This window comes from Tubulanus polymorphus, chromosome 8 (assembly GCF_964204645.1).
Source record: "Tubulanus polymorphus chromosome 8, tnTubPoly1.2, whole genome shotgun sequence".
Taxonomy (NCBI): Eukaryota; Metazoa; Nemertea; class Palaeonemertea; order Tubulaniformes; family Tubulanidae; genus Tubulanus; species Tubulanus polymorphus.
In genome coordinates, this window is record NC_134032.1 from 9,350,956 (window position 1) to 9,373,415 (window position 22,460).

The 22,460-nt window shown below is 43.0% G+C and overlaps 1 protein-coding gene across 1 annotated transcript in view; it reads right to left on the reverse strand.

Moving 5' to 3' along the window:
• Positions 1-210: 210 nt before the first annotated feature.
• LOC141909927 (calmodulin-regulated spectrin-associated protein 1-like) overlaps positions 211-22,460 on the reverse strand; it is a 42,274-nt gene continuing 20,024 nt past the window's right edge. The window contains exons 9-19 of the mRNA XM_074800607.1: positions 22,346-22,460; positions 21,674-21,800; positions 18,804-18,871; positions 18,612-18,696; positions 14,394-18,114; positions 13,388-13,515; positions 12,401-12,675; positions 11,445-11,543; positions 6,116-6,309; positions 5,304-5,467; positions 211-4,658 (exon numbers count right to left, since the gene is read on the reverse strand). Coding sequence (XP_074656708.1) covers positions 4,508-4,658; positions 5,304-5,467; positions 6,116-6,309; positions 11,445-11,543; positions 12,401-12,675; positions 13,388-13,515; positions 14,394-18,114; positions 18,612-18,696; positions 18,804-18,871; positions 21,674-21,800; positions 22,346-22,460 — 5,127 coding nt within the window. The 3' untranslated portion in view covers positions 211-4,507. The remainder of the gene's footprint in view (positions 4,659-5,303; positions 5,468-6,115; positions 6,310-11,444; positions 11,544-12,400; positions 12,676-13,387; positions 13,516-14,393; positions 18,115-18,611; positions 18,697-18,803; positions 18,872-21,673; positions 21,801-22,345) is intronic.

Below are 22,460 nucleotides of genomic sequence, written 5' to 3' on the forward strand. Positions count from 1 at the left end.
ATATCCAATCATTCTCCGATGTTGTTTAGCCTACGTATCGTCGAAGCATCATTTCCAAAACAATATCAAGGCGACCATTTCTAAGGCGACTCGATCGTAGACGATTCAAGATGGTGCAGACCTAGCAAACCGTACATTCTTGATCGACGAAATGAGAACGAATTGTTTTTTCTTTTTTACAGTAGTCAGTTTTTATTAACAAAATGCATCGTACATAAACATCAGCACAAATAAAGCAAAGAATATTTCATTCAATTAATCAATTATTAATTCAATCATTAATAAATAGCCAATAATATTCAATATTTGATACAGGCTTCGCTACATACACATATATCAGATAATCATATTATAACAATATATTTCTATCGTTTTTTTCATAGTTAATATATTTTTTGTTGATATGACAATAGAAGAGGTCGAGTGAAGGAGGCTATATCTGTTAACGCAGGCGAGGAAAGGTAGGATTTATACATCTGGGCTGCCACGGGGAAATAAGGTACTGACCTATATAATCCTCGGACTGGGAACACGCCTTTTAATACACCGAGCAGGATTTTTGCAGTTAAATGCGAAGCCAAAGCCACAACTATTTATTCCCGGGTAAATCCAGTTCCGCACAGCTTTTTGTTGCTGGCTCCTATCTCTAGAAACAAATAAACTGGCCCTGCCAAATGCAACAACTCACAACGGATGAATTGGGTCCGAGAGTTACACCGGCGCAATTGCGGAACTGGATCCAGTCGAACTAAGCTTGCACAATTGTGCAACTGGGTCCGGTCAAATTCAGCTCTCACAACTCCGGAACTGAGTACGAAGAAGAATTCACCCCTTTCAGTGTATCTACACTGCAGTGCGATGTATTACTCGGTGGTGGACTTCGTTAGTACACCGCGTCGCATGTGTATCCATGTAATTACCGGTAGGTTTTACCTATTGAAAGATGGCTGCACTTCGATAAACATAGTGAAATATTAGTAACTAACAATACACCGCACCGCAGTGTAGACGTACTGTAGTGGTGTGCCCATTTAAACAACACACAGTGGTGGAACTTTCAAATCATCTCTCCAGCACTTTCGGGCATTAATTAGTCAGCACTGAAAGGGTTAACCCAAAACTGCGGGAGTGGGTACGCAAGTTCATTAACTAAAGCGTGCCAAGTTCACGTTGATTGCAGATCGATTTGACTAAGCGCCCTTAAGTCATTATAAAGCCGCCATCTAGCGGCAACTAGCTATTACAAGGATCTCGAAGCTCACATTTTTTCATTTTTTTTTAAGCCAAACATTTCTCGCCAAGCCACGCAGCTCTGCTAGGATACATCAAAAGTGATTTTTACATATATGAAAAAAAAACTAATAACATTTCGTATCACAAAGAATAAACACAAATTTTTACATAACAAACAAGTTTTCCTCAAGTTTAAGTACCCTCAAATAACGCAAACAAATATCCATCCTAATGATAATATTTGATATTAATGATAATAAATTACATTTTGCTATATAGTTTTTTCAAAACAACTAAAAATCGAGATCAAAATATTCTGATATTTCTTCGATAATAAAAAAGATTAATATCGACACTGATAATAATCATATTATTAAATAATAGTCATATGATAATGATGTTATAGTTTTATGAAAATGACAAATGGCTTTTTGAGAGAGAGAGAGAGACTGAGAGGGTAGGTCAAAAGTAAACAAATTCACGAGAGACTTTTTCTTATTCAGACCTGGTTAGAGATTAACTTTGTTTAATACATATATATATATATTCAGTATGACTTCGAGCGCAAGGACCCGGTTCCAGAGTAGTTTCCAGAATCTTAATCATTTCACGTACATAGGTTTTTTCGTTAAACCTGACGCGGTAAGATTGTATGTAACTCACAATTGTGCAATTGGCACGGTCGTAAGTAAAGGCAGAATTGTATGTTATCAATCTGGTTTAGGGATATGGATTCCGGATTACACAGGCCACTTTTTATCAGGTTCACAGAAGAGCGCTAGAAGGGTACAGTGGCTGCAGTTGCTCAAAGTTGGTTAAAGCTACGAGTAATCATCTCAATTTGAGATGATTGCTCGTAGGTTAAAGATAACCGGCGGATAAATACCGTTGTAACAATGAACTTTAAATTGTCACTTTTTGATTGTCACCATGTCAACTATCCACAGGGTAACTCTAATCGAATTTTGAGTAACCGGCCCCTGGTCGGGTAATCCAGAATCAGAGGAGGCCGATCGAAACCTGCTCAGGAATCAACTCCGGATTCGAAATGATGAAAAATGAACCTATTTCACTCAACCCACAACTGTGGAACTGGGTACTCAAGTCGTAACACCTCCACACTCAAAACTTAATCTTTTTTTTCAGATTCCTTCAAATATATCCTCAAAAATTGGTTAAAGCCAACCGGTGGATAAGAGACATAGTGACAATTTAAAAACAGCATTTTCATCACGCTATTTATCTGACGGTCGACATAAGCCAGTATTTGAGCAACTGGCACTAGGAATTCGCAGAGCTTCAACCAATCAACTTCATTACTACCGGTAATTGTTATCGCAACAAGTTACCGATTAATTAAGCTAATAATCAATTGAAAAATTCGCAATCAACATCGTCATTTACTGGTTAGAAATATCAATTAATTCGCTACTTCTTCTAAATAGTAGTTATTTGATAACCAATTACATTTATTTCATCGTACCTCAAATATTAAGCTATTAGAAATCAACGACGAGAAAATATTTCTCGAACAGAGGAAAGAATTATAAACCTTTTCTACGCCGGATTTCGACCGGATTCGAATCCAAATTCCGGAAACAAGTGAAAACCATGTGAAATACACAACACGACACCGATTTCAAAATATTCTTATCTTTTTACACATCACATATTTAGTCGTGAGAGGAATATTTGTAATTAAAGATAGATAGGCAGACAGCGAACCCCCCCGAAGGCCCAGCTCCGCCGAAAGGACCGACCCTTAAATCGGTTGACGGAGGACTGAATCGACGAAGAAATGACGCCGATTTAAGACGATAACCTTTCGACGTAACCGGGTCCAGGGCGTAATTTTTCGTTTTAGCCAGTTTTGAACGGAATGGCGTCATGACAACAACATCTAATTCATCGAGATCATAGCCGCGATTACACAAGCGTTTTCGGCACGGGTCAAATAAGGCCCGGGACAACCGTTCATACAGGTGTCAAATGGGCCCGCATCTGTCCGAAAACGTTGGACCAGGCCCGAGCCAAATTTTAGCACCTGTCAAATTATTGCGTATGAATTGTAACCGGTTCTAGAAGAGACTCACTTTGTTTTGTTTACGCACATGCCAAATTTGACTCGAGCCTGCTTCATGCCAAATAGTCTCAGAGTGTTCGCCGCTTATTCCAACAAAGGCTTCTGCTCTGATCCGATACCCGGGACCCGGTTCAACAGTTGAGAGTGAAAATCTGACTCTTTTAGGGTTTCAAAGTAATCGTAAATGAACGAACTTTGACTAAAGAGTTCTTCGTAAATGAACTCGTTTTGATTATTTACGAGGGGGTACAAAAACATTCGGAAATGTTCTTATCTCTTAACGATACACCGCACCGCTGTGTAGCCGCACTATAGCGGTATATACCCGTTATTCAACGCACTGGGGGAGGAATTCTAAAAACTTTGAAATTATCTCCAGCACTTTAGGGTATTAAATAGTCAGGGTTAATCATTTGAAACTTCAAGAGTCAAAGTCAACGGACAACCGTTGAACCGCGCGAGACCCCGGTAATTATTGACGATTTCAATCTACAATTTACACAGCAGTTAAGTTCATGTGAGGAGTACATTAAAAGAGAGACAACAATTAACTATAATCGCTGTATAACCATTTTAAAATCACGCATTAACAATTTTTCGAGACCATCAAAGACCGCGTCATCGATTCTACTGCCGGATCTATACCCCGGTACCGGGCAGAATCGGGCCGACCCTTCCCTGGCTCAAGGGCTTCCTGAAAATGTAATGAAGGCGACTGGCACGCAAATCAAAAACTTGAAAAGCCTCGATTGAGAATTGAAGCTAATATCACACACACAGCTCTCGCATAGACGACGGGACGTCAATCTGGAGTCGTATTTTACAATTTTAGTCAGGAGTCAAATTCGACACACGAACGAACAGCGGAAACGACTCCAATAAGAAATCGCGTATAGTCAGTAGTCAATTCGGAGTCAAATTTTAACCCTAAATTGATAAGTAGAAATGACTCCGACGATAAGCATATTTTCGATATCTGGTACTGACTTCAACAATAAGAAAAAGTCAAATTCAATCAGGAGTCAAATTGAATTAACAATCGAACTGCGCAAATGACTCCCTGAAAAACCGTCATTTTTCGTACTGACTCTGATCTTGAGACTCCGAGTAATAATCGAGACCAAGTAACGAGGCCTTTTCACCAAAAGAAACCACACGTCCTTTATTGTTTTCAAAGTCACTAGGCAACGACTACCGTTGTTGCGAAGGCCTTCGGTTGGCCGCGGCCGCGCCTGACTTTTTCGACTGCCAATAATGGTTGGATATCGTCACCGCGTCGATACTGACGGACATGTGTTTCGTAGAGGAAATCACGGAAAAGGACTTGCTTCCGGAATTATATCTGAAAACAGAAAACTTAAATAAATCAGATCGAAAATGAGACCTCGATTTCTTAAACCTGTTTACATGCCTACGACTGAAATCAACTTCCATTTTTCTTAGTCAGGGGATGCAGTTGCTAAAAAGTTGGTTAGAGTAAACAAGTGAATAGTTGACATAGTGATAATTTAAAAGTCATGGTTCCCAAAGTTATGCGAATCAAAAATTTCCAGGTTTTTCCTGTATTTCATGGGTGATTTTTCAATTTTCCCAAATGGAAAATGGGGCCTTCATAAAAATGAACAGATAGTATCATCATACTACTACAGTCAACATTTTAATAGTGACTAGTTGATAAAGTTGATTTTCTAAGGACATCGCAAAAGAAAATTGCCCTTGGATAGTGCAATACGTGAAATGTAAGTGAATTGTCTAAATGTTTCCCTGATTTGAGGTATAAATCTCAAGTTCCCAAATATTTCCACACTGGGAATTATTATCATTTCAAAATTCTCAAGTTTTTCCCAATGTGCCTGTTCTGTGGGAACAATGAAAAGTTCATCGTTAGTACAGTATTCATCCGCTGGTTATCTATAAACCAACTTTTCTGCGACCGGCAATAGGCCTCAAAACTGGCCCTGCCACGTATTATTGCTATGCTGCTTACTTGTAAAATCGTTCCATCATTTTTTCGCTGAGGGCTTTAGGTCCGTTGCCCGTCAGTTTGAACATGTCCTCGGTTTCTGGATTGTACGTGTAAACGGCGCGGTACTGACACCCGCTGTCGCGGAATAGAATCAAAAAGTGATTCGCTTCGCTCTTACTGATATCCTACAAATAGATATACAGATGCGATGATGTCATAGGGGGAATAATCGAGGCAGCCATCTTTTCCGAAACAGTTTATTGTGGTATTTCATGATGTCATAAGGAGATTTACACAGGGCAGCCATCATTTCTGAAAGGGTTTATAGGAGTAAATCTATGATGTCATAGGGGGACTTATGAAGGCAGCCATCTTTTCTAGAATTGTCTACAGGGATTTTTTATAATGCCATAGGGGGATTTATGGAGGCAGTCATATTTTCCTGAATAAGTCAATAGGAGTAATTTCACGATGTCACAGGGAAACCTATGAAGGCAGCCATCTTTTCTGAAAGCGTTTCTAGAAGTGACTGTAGGAGTTATGTCATGATGTCATAGGGTAATTCATTCATAGCAGCGGCCATCTTTTTTAGAAGTGTCTAGGCCTAGGAGTAATTGGTGTTGTAGAGGGATATAGGTGTCAAGTAGAGTCTACGAGCAGAACCTAAAGAATTAACCTGATGATGTCATAGGGGGATTCATGAAAGCAGTCATCTTTTCTAGAAGAGGCTGTAATTCGATGTCGTAGAGTGATGATGAAGGAGTCTAGTAGGGTCTGAGAGAATCTGTAGAATTAATTCGATGACGTCATAGGGGGATTCCGAGCATACTTACGTCGATCGTTCGATTTTTCGTCTCGTTGTTGACGCTGCCGGCGAGGCACACGTGGCTGATCGCGTTGATGATCACGTTGCGGTTCGATTTCGACCGCGGCTTCACGAATAATTTCGGCCCGGAATATTCCTGAGACGTGGCGGCCGCGTTCGAACCGTCGCCGCCGCTGTAGTTATCGGTCCGACGCTTCGATTCTGGAAAAAAAAAATGACAACCCGTGAAATAAAGAAGACGATATTTTTTTTGGAAACGATCAAAATGTTTGTCATTAAATCCATCGAAATGTTAACCGAAGGAATTTCCGATTCCTCAAAAATCTGCTTGGCGTCGCTACTAATCTTGTGTTTTGTACAGCGCCTTCCTACAGTTGCGATAACCGATTTTCTAGACAGGTTGCCGGTTTCTATTCTTAGTAAGTGTTTTTCATGATTCCTTTAAGTCTAAAAAATTTATCAAATGGCGAAAAAAGGTATCCTCAATGCTCGCGGAAAAAGCATCATCGAAAATATTGCCGATAATCTGTTGCCAACTGCGAGAGCGCTGCGTTAAAGTTTACTAGCGGTGCCTGGTGGATCTTTGATGAGTCGCCCTTCCTTTCGGTTAACATTTCTATATTAAATCGGACCGGCGTCGATGACTAGAGCCAAGTTCACTGGCGCAACGGTTAAAAAGTGTTTTTAGTTACTGAAACGTTCAAGAAATGTTAGTCAAAAATAGACGTGTGGGAAAACCATGCCCACGCGGAGAAATGCTCGACAGTCTCTGACAATTTCAATATTCCAAGAAGCCCAGTGAATCTTTTTTTACAGTGAAGAAATCGTAGGACATATGACGAGCTACAATTCAGCAATCGATTGTGATTACAAAATATGCATAGGTACCAATAAACGGGTATATGGAAATACCATATTATCCCTAGATAGCTGAATCCAAGTCAAGGAGCAGTCAGTGTTTTCAATAAGAAATTGATAAGTTAAGTACCTTCGAAAAACAGCGCCCGGTTTTATTGACTGGTATTACATTTAACCCAGGCGTAAACGGAGTTGAAAATGAATTTAGCCCCAAGGTTTAAGTTAATAACAGTATAAAACCGGGCCCTGCAGGGTACCATAATTGGCCGCAGGCAAAGAAGATTAGGCCAAAGGCCTGCATTCCATACAGGTGTGTCAGTCAGCAAGCGGGTCGAAGCCGATGGTGTATGACGGGGTGTCCCCCTCATAACCCTTTTGGGTTTTTTTTTGTGAATCCCGAGACGCTATTTAAGGTATTTCAGAGTTGGTGTAGCACTCACAGCTTAAGTCCAGAGGAGACTGGGGCAGAACCTCTCGTTGAAGAATGGAACAAAATAAACAATGCAATATTTTTCATCATATTGCTTGCACCTGCCGTCTATACATAGAATGACATCTAAATTTCAAGAAGAGCAACACTGGGACCTGGCTCTCATTGAAAACTCTGAGCAGGTGGAAAAAATATTAAATATTGAATCACACCAGTGACCTTAGAATTTATGTTCTAAAACGAAAACGAGACAAAAAAAATTGAAATATTTTTCCTAATAGTGAAAGCATAAAAGGAGTTAAGCTATTAGGCCGGTAGAAGCAGATAAGACACAAATTACATGTGTGATGCCATTACATATCTAACTGCTTAACAGACACCTCAATACATCTGAATTCATTAACACTTGTTATACTGCACTGTTGCTGACTTCTTTATATTCATAAGAAGTCACAGTACTTGTCCTGAACTAGGCCTAGTGTTTGACCCCCACAAGGGGCAACCTCTCTTATAGGGTAAGACTTTAACCAATACGTGTATTTAGCGATAAAATTTTCGATGTATCGTATTCGATATCAGCAGTCTCCACCCATACGCCATTTACCCAAATTGGATGTAATAAAGAAGTTTCCAGTTTCTAGGCGCCATTTTGTGGCGGTCCCTCGAGGTCCCCATTGTTGCGATAATTTGCGCTCATTTTAAAAACATAAGTTGTTTAGATTGAATATCATATAGTTCTGCAGCCCCTTGCTCGGACTTAAGTTATACAGCATATTTTAAAGGAAATGAAATGCAGATATTTGCTGGCGATTCTTGGAATTTTTGAACGCAACAATTGAGAACAGTGACGATGTGAAACCAAGGACCGCATATCTTAACCGTGCGTAAAAGAAACCGCAATATTTATTAATTTTAAAATATCTAAGTATCTCTTAAAGCTATATTTCCAATTTTCACAGAGGTTAAAGAGGGTTATTTGCAGTTTAAGCTTGAGTTTGAGATTTTGAGATTTCCAGGTTTTCGGGGCCACGCTGTTTCATAACTCGCTAAATTAAGTATTCACTTCACCTCGACATATATACCGGCAATTCATCACGAAAATCATCTACAACAGGCTTTACTTAAAGTATCAACGGACATCTTTCTGAATTTGCTATTCGTCGCGCAATATATGATGAAATTTACCGAAGAATCAACGATAGAAAATGCCAAAGCGATTTTTCGAAAATCAAGCACGGATTTTATGGTGAAACCAACCATACTTCGCAAACGATCTACGAAACCCAAACCTTCGCAAATAAGAAACACCATAACTACTGATAACACCATCTTTAGAACCCTCATTTCCCTTCTCGACGATTCGTCGGTTACGCCGAGCTGCGAACGTCGAGTAACCCGGCGGTAAAACGTCACCGAAATGAGAATCAGATTGACGAATACCAAAATGCACAGCGGAAACGCGACGGTAAGGTACAGGAATAAAAACCTCCCAGAAATATCGTAAATCCAACGCGCGATTTTAATACCGGCGTACAAGATTTTCACTTTTGTACGCCGTGTAATGTACGGCCAATGGTCGGGACAGTTCAGGTATTCAAGATGTCTTCTGGGTAAAAATTGACAAAAATGCCCTGAAAAAGCAAGCAATGAAATAAATAATATCGCATATTTTGAGATCGCTTTTTTGAGAATTTTACGAGATTTAATCGGAAGCAATACGACGATTAACCGCTCGAGACTGAGCAGTACCAGTTACGCGTCATCTGAAACATGTAGAAAAACGGCAGTGAAATTGAAATAAAAATCCGCCCGTAAGTCCAGTCATCTATGCGGAACAAAATATCCCCTAAAATTGGGTAAATGTACGCAACTCTCAGCGGATACAGAATGAACGTAGCGATCATGAACAAAAGATCGTTTATAGCAAGAATTTTAATGAGGAAATAGACATCAGATTTGAATCGTCTCAGAACGAACAGCGTGAACGCGTTGAATATTATGCCGAGCACTGACGCCGGCAGGTAACATCCTAAGTACATGAAAACATTCGATTTCAACGTTATAACAGGCGCACGGCGACTTCGAATTCTCTGACACAGGTCGAGTTGCAGGATCGGGTCACTCGTCGTGGTACCGATACTAGAAACGTTATCGGACATATTCATCAGCGGTATCTCGGAGACTATTCTGTATCGAATACGCTTTCGTATTGTGCCTGGATGAAGAGCAAATTGAAATTAGAATCGAGCCTTTCGCGCAAGTTTATATTTAGGAAATGCCTCCGGCAGTTGTAGATTTTATTAAACAGAACAAACTGTGTTTTCGTATTTCACCATTTCTCATTCATCCAATGCGAGTTCATCTCATAAACTATTGCGAAAACTTTTATCAACCGTGTTTAACGTCCCTTAGAATTGATTAGAGTAAATTCAATCTAATTCGCAGATTTTACTTTATATAGTTTGGACGATTCTACTGAAGTTTCCTGTATAACATAAATGAATGGATAGTAATTCATTTGCTGTAGTTTGAATGTCACGCGACGAAATCATTTTGTAAAACTACACATTCTCTCCGGCTATAAACACATCGTCCAAAACGTGCGCCCCAAAAATCGATATTGTGGCCAGCAACCAGCGAACGTGTCCTGCTTGGCACTCGGGTATCTTTAGAACTCAAGCCGAAAGAATACTCGCGCACATAATTCAAAAAGATACAGGATTGCCACTTTCATTTGACCTGCTTTCTCGCTATTCCCGACTTGCACATTGTTTTCCCCGACTTAAACCGCTAAGAATCCAATCAAATACATGTAACAGTTTTTGGGCTACAGATGCGTCAAGGGTACGTATAACCAAATATCAAAAGAATCCATTGACCCATTTGCATTGACGGATGAAAAGTGAATGCAACAGCCGTATGGGACTACATCCCTAAGTGGATGAAAATATTGTAAATAATCAACGCAGAATTGTTAAATCAGTGCAGTTAAATTCAAAACCAAGAAGTAATCTGAGCCTGAATAAGAAAAAGAGAAAGCCTTGAAAATAGTTAAATTTCAAAACACGGTCCAGTTCCACGGTTGTGCGGTTAGATTTTTGACTCGGGGATTGTGAAATTCAAATTGAAACTAAAATTAAGTTAGCTGCCATTATTTTAAACTTGAATTCTAATATGAAAGCGCAATATTGTGGAACTGGTCCGGTAACTGGTTCCACAGTCCAGACCGAAATACGTAAAATCAGACCAGTCTAAGACCGGTTTCTTCACCCATTTTGGTCTTTTTAGAGAGAGTATTGTTTGAGACCCGGATATCGAAGACCAGTCTGAGCTGATTATGCGTATGTAAATGCAATATATCGACACTAAAGGTAAAACTGGTCTCAGCTTGTTTATTCTGGTCCTTCGGCCAAATTAACGCCAGTTTCGAGGAGATCGTTCGATTTACGTCCGCACGGACTACAGAACCATTGGAGCAAGGTTAACAGCAATCAGGAACCAGTTCCACAGTTAACGAGGAAAATTTGACTAGGCTGATCGGAAATTTTAATTCTGAAGTCGAAATCATCCGAGAACTGTGGAATCAGGTCTAGGGTCCAGTTTCATGAAAAACTTTCATATTAAAATGGTTAAGTTCAAATTGTTGGTATCATTGAAAACAAGAACAGGGTGGCGCCACTTTCCACTGATTTTCAAATTCCATGATTTTTTCATGTGATTACACAAAATTTTCAGAGTGAATCAGAAAATCCTTGGCCGGTTTTAGAGACTGATATCATCTTTAATCCGGGGGTTAACTCGAAATGAATTAACTTGAATCAGCCCCCCGGGTTAAAGATAATAAAAGTCTACAAATCCGGCCCCAGGATTTCAGGTAAATGGTAGAATCAGTGGAATGGAATATGTACTGGCATGTGAATTTTCCAGGGTGATCGAACCGAAAATTCGACCGTTTCACGAAACTGGATCCGGAGAGGTTAAAACGATATCGAGAGAACGGGGTGTGTAAAAGCAAAGCCGACCGGGGGCGAGCGAGTTGCGAACTTACGACTATCGGACGAAAATCGCTGGCGATTAGAAGCCGACGGACTTTTAATACGCCGGCGATGAGTTTGAAAACCGCTGCATTCCGCGCGAATCTGCGTTACTAATTACGGAAGAAAATAGAAAAAAAAAAATAGAAAATATGGCAAAAACCAACACATCTTAAAGCATGTTTTTGAGCATTCGTTTCTATGCTCCGTCCCGTTTGTGAGGGGAGCGGAGGCATACAGGAGCAGGTGATCTCTGTGCTAAGATGTGCGAAAAACAAAAAATCTGAAGCTTTATTTTTATTCTACAAATGCAAAAATTGACACGGCCCCGTACAACGCTCAGGGCCCAGTTTTTCACTTAGACTGGGTATTAGTTTAAGCTCAGGTCCTTGGTTTTATTCTAGTCGAGGCTTAGGTTTAGTCCCCCGAGGAAACCAGGTACCGGTACAAACCTATCAGTATGGGGAGAAAATCGCTTAGCAATCCCAAATTGCATCAGTCAATCTGGAATCGTTTTTTAGGCTGAAATTTTGCGGGGCCCTTCAAAATATATAGGGTATCCAGGGACATTGCGCTTGATTCATCCTTAATAGCCTAAGTCTATATAACATGGTCGTGGTAAACATTTGAGTGGCACTTCAAAGTAAGGGGGATATGTCTGAACCCCATTGATATCAGGGGCCCTCCCTGTATCCGAAGAGTATTGGGAACACCTTGAACAACCCCTATATCCATCCTTGATACCAACAAACTGGGCTTTAGTGGACAATTTGAGCGGCCCTACAAAACATAGGTGTCCGGACTCCATGGAAATCCCTCAAGGACCCCATGGAAATCCCTCAAATGCGTCGTCCCTGATACCGCATCTACAAAACTGGGCCCTGCTGCAAGTGCGGGGGGCGCAGCGCGACATGCGAGAAGAATCTGTTCTACAAAATGCGACAGAATTCTTTTTTTCTAGAAAACTCACCTCTATCGGGTGAGGTGCCACGAGTGTGGTGATGTAGATCCTCCTGTGAACTGTTTGACGACGGCACCGAGTATTTATCGTTGTAACCGCCACCAGGGGGCATCGATTGCGGTCGCGCCGACTTTTTTGATTTGAACTTCGTTTTCGGCGGGACCTCGCTGGCGCCGGGCCCGTCCTCGTCTTCGGCCATCTTACGCTGCAGGTATTGTTGATATATTTGCTCGCGTCGCGCCTTCTCCTCAGCCTTTTTCTGTTCGGCCTGCTCTTCTTTTTTCCTGCAAAAAAATAGAAACATACTCGAAATTTTGAGAAAGAAGATTAATTGGACCATAGGTTCAGGCCATCTTCTGCAGCTGTGAGCTGAATTTAGACTATTGAGTGACCGATGAAGAAATCAAAATACGACAAAGTCTTCACAGTTACGCAAATTCAAAATTCCCTCATTTTTCCCAAATATTTCGCGGGTGATTTTTCAATTTTCCCTAACGGAAATAACAGCTTCATAAAAGTGAACATACCACCATACTACAGAGATGTCAACATTTTAACGGTGAAAAATCACCACATGGACACCTGCAATGCTATTTCTTATCTTTGAATTTAATCATTTCTTCTTATTCATCCAATGGGCCACTTTCCACCCATCTAAATATCCCCCCCAGTTGTCCCTAACTTGTGCATGCGATTACACCACATTCCCCGAGTGAATCAGAAAAATCTCTAGGTTTAAAATGTTACAATTCATTCACTTTTCATCGAATCACGTACTGATAAAGAAACAAGGGCTAATAGCATTATCGGAGTTTTCCAGGTTTTTATTTTTCTAATAAAATTTGTCAATTTCCCTGAAGTTTTCTGATTCCCTGAGTTTTCCAGGTTTTCTAGGTCGGTGGCGTGACCCACCCTGTAGAATTTGTGAAATGTTTCACAATTTTTCATTTTCGCCAAAAGAATTAACTATCGAATTCGTTCGAATTTCATTCTCACCTCCTCAATTCTCTCTTCTTCAGCGCGTCTGCCTCTTGTTTTACGCGTTTTCGTTCCAGTTCCTCTTTTCGTTTCAGCTGCAATTGAACGAATTTCTCGCGCTTTTTCTGCATATCGGCGTCTTTTTCCTAGCGTTACAAAAATACTAAATTCATAACATACCGATTACTCGATTTCAATACGTATTCACAGTTCCACGAAACGGTTAAATCTCGAAACGTTTAAGTTTGAATTATTGTTCTCGTCGAAAACACAAATTAACCGATAACAACTGCAACCAAAAATTACAGGTTTAGATTTTCTCAAAACAAAGGCCACTTGCTCAAAGTTTAAGTCAACTGTCAATTTCATTTGTCAGTCGTCTCTCCCTGGAGAGAAGTAACATCCGAGCAGCTAACAAGCGCTCCAACGTCATCTAACAATCTAGGTACCCATTTACTCCTGGGTGAAGAGAGGCGATGAAGTGAAGTCTTTTGTTTGAGGATACTACGGTAAAGTATGGGGTTCGAACCCACGACCTGGCTTCACAGAGTCAAATGCTCTAACCACTGGCCCAAACCGCTTGTCTTTTTCTACGTTTTTCTGAGTTTTCCAGGTAAACATCCACCCTGAATCATTACCATCATTATCGTTTTCACCACAACGACATTCATCCACCAGCTAAACTTACATCCCCTTATAACCCTTTCAATGCATCTACACCGCAGTGCAGTGCATGAATCGGTGATGGATTTTGCTAGTACACCGCACTGCCGTGTATTGGTGTTATTAGTAATTAGTTTTTATCTCCCTTGAAAGATGGCAGCACCTGTCGAACAGTGAAATATTAGTAACTAACGATATACGGCGATGTGGTGTAGGCGCACTATAGTGGTATTCCCGTTATTCAACACACTACGGTGGAATTATTCAAAATTTTCAAATTATCTCCAGCACTATAGGGTATTGATTAGTCAGCACTGAAAGGGTTAAGCAAGTGGCCCTGTTATTCCTGAAAACACTTTACCTCGTCGTGAGTGTGATATTCGCCGATGTATAACCCGATGGCCGGGCTATTCCCGACCGCGGACTCCGACTCCTGCTGACTGTTACTCCCTAGTCCGGAAGTCGAGCCGTCCTGACTGATGTCCATCGATTGTTCACCGCTACGACTCATACAGCTGATCGTCGTCGTCACGGCGACCGCCGCCGCCGATTTATCCGACCGATCCGATTTCGCCGAACTCGTCGATGTTTTCATCGGCGACGAATCGCTCGGATGCTTCGCTGGAATCATCGTCGTCGCGCGCTCGGTGCTGCCCTCGCGTGACTTCGGCCGGCGATTGCGCAATTTCGGTTTCGGCTTCCGCGGCGCGTCCAATTCGAATTCGATGAACAGTCCGCCTTTCGCCTGTTCGGTGACCGATATGCCGGACATGTCGACCGGCGGCGCCCGGTCTTCCTCGACCTCATCGTCGTACGCGCCGACCAATGCGTCGCCGGCGCCCCCTGGCGGTGCGATGTGCGGTTCGAACTCGCCGCTTGTGTTCACAACGTAACTATTGTCTTTCGCCGCGGAAGCTGTCGAAAAGTCTGAATCCTCGACCGTACGTTCGAAAACTGGCGAAAATTGTTCTGTCTGCCGCTCGTAACTGCTACTACTACTAATAGGTGGCGCCACCGGTGATGGAAGACTGGTGGCCGCCGTCGTCGTTACGGGCGCTTGCTCGTAGTTAGCGGGTGAAAAGCGTTCTGCCCGTTCCCATTGTTGCGTCATCGTCATGGGCGGCGTCGATTCAGCAGAAACGGGTGTGATGGGACTCGGTTGACTCGCTACCGATGAAACGGGCGTGACGGGTTGTTGGTACGTAGATGGCGCGCTCGGAGACGGCGTCGACTGTAGAGGCAGCGGCGCCATCTGTTGGGTATTTACGGTGTACGTTTGCGCTGTGGCGTGTGGCCTCGTGTTCGGCTGATAATTACTCGTGTAAACGGGAGCGGGTGGCGCATAAGTCGGTGCCTGCGGCGGCATATACGGCTGCCCGGGCATGAAACGCCCGGCGGTATATAACGTAGCTTGGTACATGTGCGGTGCGTGTTGGTACTGGGGAGGCATTCCTGGATAGGGCATGTAACCGGGTTGACCGGGTAGCGGCGCGACCATTCCGGGCGGGTACTGACCCATATGTGACGCGGGCGGATACGGGTGGTGATAATCGGGCGCGAACTGCTGCCCGTGGTGCATGTACGGGCTCGGCGCCGGCTGCGTATACCCGGGCATGCGATACTCAGGATGCGGGGGCGAGATGCCTGATGATGGCGCGACCGGTTGCGGTATCTCTTGGCGCGGGGGTGGAGGCGGCGTCGGCTGACTCGGCGCCGCCGGTTTCATGTAAAACTTCTCGGGCGGCGAACGAGTCGACAGATCTTGCACGGAGCCGCGCGGCGACGCGTGAGACGAACCGCGCGGCGAACCCTTCGGTGACGTCGACGCGACCATTTTGATCTGCTCTTGTTGAAGCGACAGTTTCATGATCTCCCCTTGTAATTCGCTTAAGCTGCTGTTCAGTTTCTCCAGCGACGTGCTGTACTCGTCGACGTTCATACCGTCGTCTGCCGTCGACGAGCGTCTGTCATCCGTCTGCCGGTCAACCAGCGATGGTCGTCGCTGAGGCGTCGATGCATCCGCTGATGGCCGTCTTTGAGTCGGGTCAGCCGCCGTTATCAACGACGGCCGCCGCTGCTCCGTCTGCTGATCGACCTCCGTCTGCTCGGGCGGAAGCGATTTCGCCCGTTCCATCCGCGAGTCCGTCGGCGGCTCCGCGCTTTTTTTCCTCGCGACCGACTCGTCGTCTTTGAACCAGCGATTCTTCACCCCTTCGATCGTCGCTTGGATATCCTCGCGCGAGAACTTCTTACGCGGCTGCGCTTTCTCCGGCGCGTTAGCCGGGTCGGCATCCGCGTTCACCGGCGGCGTGCGGTTACTATCCCTCGCCAACGCGGGACTCGCGGCGCTCGCGTCCGATTCCTCCTCGACGATATCCGGTTGACGACGCGACTTCGCGACGACCTGGAAGAACGCCTGTTTGCCGAGTTTCTGACGCTCTTTGCTCATCTGCTGCTCCATTTTGCGCTTCTCCGATTCGATCGCGCGTCGTTTCTGCTCCAATTTCAAGCGGATGCTCGACAACTCGGTGACGACGGGCACGCCCGGCGCACCGGCCGTCGTCGTCGTCGATCCTGCCGTCGAGTTATTCTCTTTGTTCTGGTCTGATTGTTGTTGCTCGGCCATTTTTAACACGTTCTCCTGCCACGTCGTCTGATTCGGCAGCGCGGCGAACGTAGTCTTTTTCACCGGTTTACCCTCGACGCCGGCGCCGCTTTTCGATTTATGAAACTGAGACTTCAGCGATATCCGCGGCGCAGACGGCGTCGTTGACGAAGTCGCGTCCGACGCGGTTAACTCGTGCGAATGCTGACTCAAAACGATCGCCGAATTGTCGTAGTCGTTATCGCGTGACGGCTGCTTCTTGATCGACGAGAAATTCGTCGCGTTCTGCTTGGCGACGACGGCCGCGTTACCGTGAACTTCGCACAACGGCTTCTCGTTCGTCGACTCGGTCGTCTTCGAGTCGATGTAAAACGACGTTGGCGCGCGACCTCCCGAGGAATCGCCGCCGAGAAAGAATCCCTCCGGTAGACGGGTTTGTTGCGGTTGCGGTGGTTGCTGCTGCGCGGCCGATTCTTTCGAGCGGTGATCGCGGTGTATTTTGCTCGATTCGTGATCGGAGAAATCGCTCGAACTCTGAGATTCGTATCCACTGCGTACGGGCGCACCGAACGTCTGCTGTCCGTTCTCGTCCGTCGTCTGCTGATGATACGTAAGCTGTTCGCCGCTACGATCCGTCTGCTGTCCGTTCAGACGATCCGTCTGCTGCCCGATCACCGGTAACCCGGCCGCTCGCGCCTCCTCCGGCGTCAGCTGGCGATCGTGACGCGTGAAACTCTGCGTCACTGCGACCGGTTTGCGTCGTTTCGGGCTCTCCTTTTTGATCGGTCGTTCGACGTTGCGTTCGGCGTCGATGTAAAACGCCTCTCCACCCGTTCGCGGCGACAATAGAACTCTCTGCACGGCCGTCGCGACCGACGGAACCTGTTTCTTCGGCGTCGATTCTAACGACTCGATTAAACTCGGCGGATCCGACGCGACTGGTGTCATAAACTCGTCGTCGGAACTCGACTCGCAACGCGTCGTCGCGGCAACGTCTTGACTCAAACGTTTCTTCGACGAGCGTTTCGACGGAGATCCTGCCGCTGTTACAACGCCCGCTGCCGGTGGACTTCGCTCGGCGCGTTTATCGCCTCGTTCGAACTCTTTCGAGTGGTTGACATTTTTTTCCTTCGACGGACGCGTTTTCGCGGGCATCAATGGCTCGACGAACGACGTCGGTCGATTGGCGGCCGCCGCTGACGACGTCTGCTCGTCGCGATAACCGAACCCATCGTCGTCGTCGCGGGGAGTCTCGATTTGACTCAAACGAAGAGTCGACGCGTCGTCGAAACTTTGACTCAATTCCGAGTCGATGCTGACGTTCGTTAGTAAATGTCTGTCCGGCACCGCGCGGTTCTCCGAGGCGTCGCCGCGCAGTTGCTCGGCAATTTTTCGCGCTCCCGCTTTCGTGTAAGTCCGATGAACGGCGTCGGTCGATTGAGATTTACTGGTGCCGCCGCCTGACGTGGGAGATACTCTGAAATAGACGCCGAAATCCGTTATCATTATTATTATGATCATTATTTTTCTTTTGTTCTTTGTTTATAACATTTTTTCCCTGGAGGGCATCCCACCTCCAGGTACAGCTCTTGAGTGAGAGTATAATATTATTACATAATCAACAACTTTTTATTCTTTTTATTTACCAAACTATGATGAAGTATGTACATGTCCTTATACATATTCTAGTCAGGAGAATAAATGTTTATCGTAAATCTTATCTTATGGCTCGGGTGTCCTCCTCAAATATGTAAAATTTCCAATTAATATGTAGGCCTATTTTTTCATCCAATTTTTCTGTAGTTATACCTTTGTTGTTTTCATATTTGAGAAATAATTTTATCTAATAGATTTCAATGAAAATGAAATCGTAAAACAATTGAAAATTAGAGAAATCGACAAAATTTGCATCTAAAACCTAGAAATTGTTTTTTAAGATGTGATCTGATGCACCAAATGGTTCACGAAACTTACCGTTCGAGTTTGCGAGTTTCCTCCCACGCTATGCGCGAATTGTTCCCGGTTAACGGGGGCAGAGATGACGACCTCTCAGATTCAGCTACCGCAGGAAGAAGAAAAATGAAAAAAGAAAAGAAAAAATACTTGAAAATATCATGAATTCGCTGCGATCGGAGGGTAATTTGTAAATGTAGACGGCGTTGTTACCTGTCTGTTCTGATTGTTGCGAGTCTTCGTGTCGCCGTGGTAACAAGGGAGCTTGACGGGCGGGAAGACTGTCGAAGAGAAAAAAGTAGAAATTTAAAAGCTTCGAAAAATTAAATGACTACCATGTTTAGGGTAGACGCCATAGGACCGATAGATTTATTCGCAACAACAGTTCGTCATCACTAGGGCCTAGTTTTGTAGACTGGTATTAACTTTCACCCGGGGACTAACTCAATTCATTTTCAATTTAGTGAACCCCTACGTTAAAGATAGTGCCAGTCTATAAAACGGGCCCCAGAAGTTTGAAAATGTTCAAAAATTCACGTGATAACCATACGGCTCAGCGGCAAGATTGTCGAGCCTACTGAGAATGATCGTTTCATTAACCGTACATCCATTTCAAGAAATACATTTTTCACAGTCTTTCCCAGAGACACTTGTGAGACTTGCACGAGTCGATCAAATTTTTTGAGTGCCCTTTTTCATTTTGTCAACAAACAAAAAATCGGTGCAATTCAGTGCGGGAATACCCTTAATGATGCCTTTTTTGGACATCCTGTTAGAATTGACAAAATTGAAAAAAGTTTCCAATGCAGAACAGCTGGGGATGTTTGGTTTGATTAGCCCCTTGCCTTTTTGGACATCAAAATGCTCTTTTGGGGATGTGACAAGTTCATTAAAGTCCCCGGACGCGCCCCTGTCTTCGCAAATAGTAAATTCATTAAAAACAATGACTCTTCGCATGACTCACTATTAGCATTAACATAACGACTCATTCAGTCGTAATGCAAAAACTTAATTCCGATCGATAAAATGAAATATACTACAAATGATTTCCATATGGATGCTATCAATAGCCGAATTCATAAATCCTAAATTCATTCGAATCAAAAATAGCTCGGGATCGAGTTCCACAAACGGCTAGTTCGAGAGTCGCGATATTTTTGAATCGAATCAAGTGGTCTTAAATCGCGAGTTGAATCAAACACAATCGCACGACAGCAGAACTGGGACCTGAATAGTTTCAATTGTTTTCTATTTATAGTACGCCCAACCCAAGGCAGACGGCGTCTCTATTTATAGTACACCCAACCCAATCGACAGACGTGAGACAAGTGTCGAGTTTCATTGTTAAACTCGCGACAAAGCGCACACTTTTTCCTCAAACTGCAAATAAAAGCTTCGCAATATCTATACGAAATTTATGAATAACTGTGTGCCGCCAACAGACGGGGGCTACTCGAATACTAGTATAGCGCGTACCAACAAATCGGGTTGAGTCTGGACAGACGGTGCATCGCCGGGCGGACATCTTAAAACCTGAAATCCCTGCTTCAGCACCATCTACGATGGAGATGTTTAGTCAGACCGAACGGCCGGTAGATGTCGCTACCATCCGGAGCAGAGCAGACGTCTCGCAAAAATCAATACTCGGTGCGATCTACTACACTGTGATTGAGACATTAGTTACACTAGTGGCTGGCAGTTGTCACTACCATCTAGAGACACTTTCAGTTAGATACAAATGATAGAATATGCTCGCTGTGTCATGGTTTAGGCGATGAAACACATTTCATTGTTGACTGCGCCCTACTGAATGAAATCCGTGAAAACCGTTTGAATTTAAAAACTTTTCGTGTCCTTGATATTTCAAAATGTCCAACATTGCAATTAGCTAAGTTCATCAAATCCAACACTTTAATACATACCCGGTAGTTAACATATTGTAAATGGTGTACGTGTTATTAAAAAAAGTTTATATTTTCTGTTGTTTTGTAAATATTGTTTATATATATTTCATAGTCTCTGTCCACGCACCATGGAAATGGTCGGAGTAATAAATAGATTCCTAATCCCTTATCTCAAATAGATACCGGGCGCGTCTATTCAGAACAACAAAACTGGTTTTTATTGAAACTTTCGATGAAAGAGTCCTTTGATAACCGGGTTTTAAATCACAAATCTGAAGTAAGGGCCCTATTTTTTTGTTAAAACCATTTAAAGATCGCTATTGTGAAAACTCACGAGCCACATTTAACAATAAACTGTATTGGAATACAAGAAATAATAATAATAACAAATTCTAATTTCTCCTAAATTCAGAGAAATAACCTGAATAAAACTACTGATAAGATCACTGCTTCAGAATTTGCAGCCCATAACTAAAGATCCTGGTTTCCTTTTATCAGATTCAAACTTAAGACCCTATCAAAACTGGTTTTGCATAAAAAAACTTAATTTTTGAATTTTTCTTTGCGATCTTTAAACGAGCTTTTTCTTGGAAAAAGAGGTCGTTGTCCTAATATTGTTTGAGGTGGTTAGAAAAAAACTGGCCCAAAAATAGAAACCCGACTTAGCGTATCGACATTGTATAAGACATTTGGCCACGATGAACTTATATTCAAAATATTACATTATCTCTAATGAGTTAACCATTATTTCGATGAATGTTTCAACTACTAATTCATTAATTTCTCACTCGCCAGACCTAATCCACTATGGCCACTTTTTCTGGCTTGCTTTTTTCCCTGTCTATTCCCTGATATGCAAATTGTTTTTCCTGACTTGATCCGATAAGAATCAAATCAATTAGCCCAGCCATATACGTAAAACATAGACGGAAACTGATTGATTTTAAGCGCGATCTAGCTACCCCTACAAATTTCCCTCACTTTTCCCAGATTCTTAGCTATTGTACAAAATCCCCGACTATTCTCGGACTTTTTTCAAAGAAAAGAAAATTTCCTGACTTTTTTTCCTGATTTCCACATAAGCGGCGCGCCCTGTGAATCATTGCAACTGAAATTATGCCTCGACAGCATCCGATTTTCTCAAAGGGGTTTAAAGCTAAATGCAGATTAAAAACCTACCCGGTTTTGTTAATCTCGTTGTCGCTAGAATTCGGCGACGTATCGAATTTCTGGAAGCTTTTTTTCGTCGCGTTGCTGATCTGCACCGGCGACACAGCGCTCAGCTTCTTAGCCGTCATCGGGCGTCCTTGAAAAAACAACAATATTTACAAAACATTTACAGAATATTCATGAAATATTTATAGAATATTTGCGAAAATATTTGAACGGTTACAAAATATTTACAGAATTTTGTGAAATATTTGAAAAATATCCAGAAAATTTACGATATATTTCTTTTTTTATTTATTAAATATCTATAAAACATTTACTAGATATTCTAAAAATGTTTATGAAAATTATTGACAAATAAATATCTAGAATTCAATCACATTTTGTCCTAGTTTCAACTCAGATATTGCCCACAAATCAGGCTAATTTTCATTTTTCGAAAAAGACCAGAAATGAAGACTGTCCAATTCCGTACCGCGCTCAAGTCAGAGAAGATCCGTCTCGGGCACAGAATACTGCGACATCCAACACGGATATCACTTTCGAATGGGACGAATTTACGCTTTTTTCAAAGAGATCCAACTAGAGCGGAGCCTACCGTACCGTTCCACTCAGACATCACTCTCGCGTCAAAAAATTGAGCGAGGGTTTAGATTTTTCGTTCTAGGAATACAAACTTACCGTCTGTTTGGTCGTTATCTAGGGTCGGTTGAGGTGAACCGTTACGCTTAACGCAATCGGCTTTCTGAACTTCGCACAAATAGAATAAATCAGCTAGGAATGTTACCAGGTTTAC